General features: G+C 43.8%; 1 protein-coding gene across 1 annotated transcript; it reads right to left on the bottom strand.

Moving 5' to 3' along the window:
* Nucleotides 1-1,489: 1,489 nt before the first annotated feature.
* LOC147961303 (uncharacterized) lies at nt 1,490-2,367 on the bottom strand. The gene is made up of 2 exons (XM_087533753.1): nt 1,971-2,367; nt 1,490-1,794 (listed from the first exon to the last, which is right to left on the bottom strand). Exons 1-2 carry the CDS (start codon nt 2,365-2,367, stop codon nt 1,490-1,492), a joined length of 702 nt encoding a protein of 233 aa, XP_087389879.1.
* Between the last annotated feature and the right edge of the window lie 1,987 nt (nt 2,368-4,354).

The following is a 4,354-nucleotide window of genomic DNA, read 5'->3' on the forward strand; positions in this document are numbered from 1 at the left end:
TGCCAGTTAGTACAGTAATGTACCCTAAGTGGCCGTGTTGGACACGAGAGGGCCAGGGAAGTACTTTCGGTTGTTTGAAGAAACCATCAAGGTGAGTTTCGCACTTATGCTTTATTATTATTGCTGCTCATGTGTGGTCAGAAAACTCTGCAATGACAAGATACAGAGTAGATGCTAGTAATTTCAGTCAGCTTAAATTTGCAATATCATGTCTGTTGCTGTGCTTTATTTGCAATATTTCATTATTTGTGACTATGATTCCAGCAAGCTTAAATTTTGCTAGTAAAGCCAGCTCTGTCCTGGACGTATGTATAATATAGTAGTAATAACAATCGACATTAACAAGAAGCAAGTCTGCTAAAACTTGAAACAATGTAATCCTAGTGTTCTTCAGTTTTCTTATAAATAAGCAATAGTATACCCAAATCACATATACTAAAACACAACCCATTCGCTTCATTATCAGAACAGGGAAATGTGTTGGGATCATTGACACAAGTAATGAACTATTGCAAATTTCAGCGATCATAAATTTGCACTTCTTCATTTCGGGACAATTATATGTCAATGCTCTTTACAAATAAATCACAGAAATAAACGACTCCGGCACACAGAGTCGGAGGTCACATCGACACCATTCTTCTTTCATGCTTATTATGTGGTACGTTCTGATCAAAACCTACAAATAAAATAAGAGAAAATTGTTAGGCTCAGAATTAGTTATATAGATACAATAATGGAATAACGCACCTGCCTCATCTGTCCAAAACATCTCTGTAGACAATGTTCTTGGTACTTTTCCCGGATTTATCAACCTCCTGGTTTGGCTTGGCCAAAATCTGTGTTGTCTCTCTCGACACTCCCCTTGACAATGCAACATACAGCTGGCCATGTGAGAATACTGGCTCGGGAAGGTAAATACCGACGTTTGGGATGGTCTGACCCTGCGCCTTGTTAATTGTCATTGCAAAACTCAAGCGGATGGGGAACTGTTTTCTCTTAAGTTTGAAAGGAAGTGAGATGTTCTCTGAGGGCGACATAGGGATCCTAGGTATGAACACCCTCTTTCTAGCATGCTGACCACCAACAATCTCTGCATCGATTGCATTATCCTGGAAGGCTCTAATCATAAGCCGTGTTCCATTGCATAGGCCATTATGAGGGTCGAGGTTCCGGAGCAGAATGACCGGACAGTTGACCTTTAATCTCAGTACATGCGGCGGCAAGCCATTTGGTGTGATCGAGTTCAGAAAATCAATTGTGTAATTATTCTGCAAGTCATCCTCGGTTGAGTCAAAGCTATGGTATAAATTTTCTTTGCCTGGAAACCTTGAGATCATCTTGTCATTCAGATCATCCACATGATCGTTCTTGGTCAAAAGAATTGCACGTGCCCACATGTACTCTCTTGATCTAGCATTGGCATGCAACGATGGGAAGACATCTTCGATGAGTGTGTTAATGGATTTTTCATCCTCGGTATAGCCGATCACAATGTCGTCAGGAGACGAACATAGTCATCTCCAATTGTCTGTTCCGTTCCATTGCCGATCCTTAGGAGGTATTCGGAGAACCAAGGATCAGACTGTGCCCGCATGTTGCGCGTGAGCCTTATCTTGCGTGTCTTATCCCACAAATAGGATCTCAGAAGTGTAGCATCCGTTATCTGTTCTCTTGTCCCACGTGTCACAATAGGAAGGACCTGCCTGAAATCACCACCAAAGACGACAACCTTTCCCCCAAACGGCAAATGACTTTCCATTATATCATGTAGTGATCTATCAAGCATCTCAACTGCTTAAGGTTTTGTCATAGCGACTTCATCCCAAATTATCAAAGACGCTTGTTTAAGCAACTCAGCTGTACCACTCTGCTTTGTGAAACTACACATGTTGTTATCAGTGAGTTGATTGGAATTTTGAACCTGGAGTGTGTTGTTCATCCTCCACGCATTATTGATGCCGCAATACCTGATGTAACAGTTACGATGGCTATTTTTCCCATCGAACGCACCTTTGCAAGCAATGCCTTGTACAAGTATGTCTTCCTAGTGCCGCCTGGACCATCAACAAAGAATACCTGGCTTTTTTGGTTCACCACATGATCCATTATGTCATTGGAACCAGCCAGTTGCTCAGTGTTCAAACTGGTAAATAAATCTAGATGCTCTTTGTCCACGCTGATTTGCCTCTCCTCTGTTACCTCTCTGTACTCGCCGTCATAAGAACCATCAGTCTCAACCAATTCCAGAAGTCCATAGTTTGTAATATCCTTTCCCATGGATTGCAACATATCCCTAATATCTCTGAGGACCATCTGCTCAAGTATTGCCTCATTGGATTGATTACGACCGTAGTCCTCGGACATTGCTGCCAGATGTTTGTCCCACATCTGTCGGATTTCTGTTGCCTCGCAGAATACCAGTATAGTTGCAAATAACCGTCTTAAGACACAAGGCATCTGAAATGTGGTAGCCTCCGTCATGCAATCATCAAGACTCCTATCGTGCTCAATGTGGCCTAAGTGCTCACATGCCTCCCTGAAGGAAATGCATGGCTTGCCATTTACTGTTTTCAAATCATCAAATGAAGTGGCACCCCGGACATGACTTAGGAGCACACGCAAGCAGTACCTCTCTCCTTCAGCAGGGTGTGCATACACAAGTCTTCTAATCTGTGCTCTCTTATTTCTTCTATTCTGTGACATCTTTTTTCCAGCTACCCATCTATAATGTTCTGGAAACTCTCTATACAACCATTTCCGTGCTGCTGGAAATTTTCGGTTCATCTCAAACTACTCTGTAAGCATGGACTTGGAAGAAGATGGTCGAGCGACAATATCTTCTAGATTTTCAGAAGCTTTAAACGCAATTGTATGCATGTTTGGCAAATGAAGCTGGAGCTGTAGCACAGATGGACTGACACCAAACATTTTGAACCGAAAAATCCTGTAAATAGCCTCCGGGGAGATACATAGCCTGCATCCCTATATTGTCGGATTTCATTGATGATTCCACCATCGTTGATGATATCCTGCTCGAATGCAAAGGATGTCCTGTCATGCCCTTTGTAGATGTATTTGAACAAGTACTTGACTGTCTTGATGCTCGAGCATGCCTATACATTAATGTGGCAGTTGTATCGCATAAGCAGTGAAGGGTTGTAAGGGACCACCCATCTATTGTCCAAATCTTCTCCTCTGATCCTAATTCGACGCCCATCGTCCCGCCTCCTGTAGATGGGATATGAGTCTTTTCCTTGTTGTGTGGCATCACAAAAATCTCGCGGGTAATGAAACCGGCACTGTCCATCAATCATGCAGGGGCAACTTTTTTTCAACTCACCACACGGTCCGTGCAGCATGTGTTTGACGACCAGATCATGTAGAATGGGGTGTTTCTCTTTGTCCGGTATCTCAGCACATATCACCCCATCATAGTCATTTGGGGTCTCTAACTTGCTGTTTGCTTTCATGATCAGAAGTATGTGCTCATGCAGGAGACCTCGCTTCTGAAACTCCGTGACATGTACATAAGCTGCGACTTCTCCGAAATGCTAACCTTTAGTTAGTAAGTCCATCATATCTCGCTATTTAGCTTTGTATACTCTTGCCACCAGGTCTGGACGGTCCTGTGGGAGTTGTCCAGGCAACAATTTTTCGGTTATCTCCTCCCAATAGGGATTGCAAGTCATCGTGATAAAATAATCCGGTTTACCCCACCGCTGCACTATTGCCATCACATCCAGGAACCTCCGCTGCATGTCGCGATCACCACCAGGAAATGTACGTGGCAGCATGATTCTTTTGCCAATTCGATCACCGCGTGACTCGCCGGCAACGGCGGTGTCAACAAGACCCTACAATAGTATACCAAGTTACGGAAAAGCATGGGTCGTAGCCACTTCGTCGTTGTATTATGATGCATTAAATTAAACACAAGCACGTTACCTAGTAGAGGTCGGCACGTATAACCTTTTGATTTTCCGGCTTTGAGTACCAATCAAGCCGCATAGTCTCAATCTTGATATACATGTCAACAGCCCACTGTTGGAAAAGGCGGCCTCCAAACAAGATGATGTTAAAAAGCTTCTTCCTGACTTGTAGCTTGAAGCAGTAGTACTCCCTCGCACTAACAAATTTTCGGCGGAGACTTGGGTGGTTTTGTCAGGGCAGCCAGAGTGTGCTTCCCTTTCACCGGATCTACCTTCTCCTCCGGAGGTGGATGTCTCTTTGCTTTCAACCCTTGAAACCAGTCATCCACTTCGGTTCACGCGATCTCGGCGTTCTCCTCCGGGGTCCTCTCGTATGGTAACTTCTCTGGAGTCTTCAGAGAAGGACCGAATCTGTATGTCCT

Source organism: Triticum urartu, chromosome 7A (genome assembly GCF_056163025.1).
Source record: "Triticum urartu cultivar PI428250 chromosome 7A, HENAU_Tu73, whole genome shotgun sequence".
Classification (NCBI taxonomy): domain Eukaryota; kingdom Viridiplantae; phylum Streptophyta; class Magnoliopsida; order Poales; family Poaceae; genus Triticum; species Triticum urartu.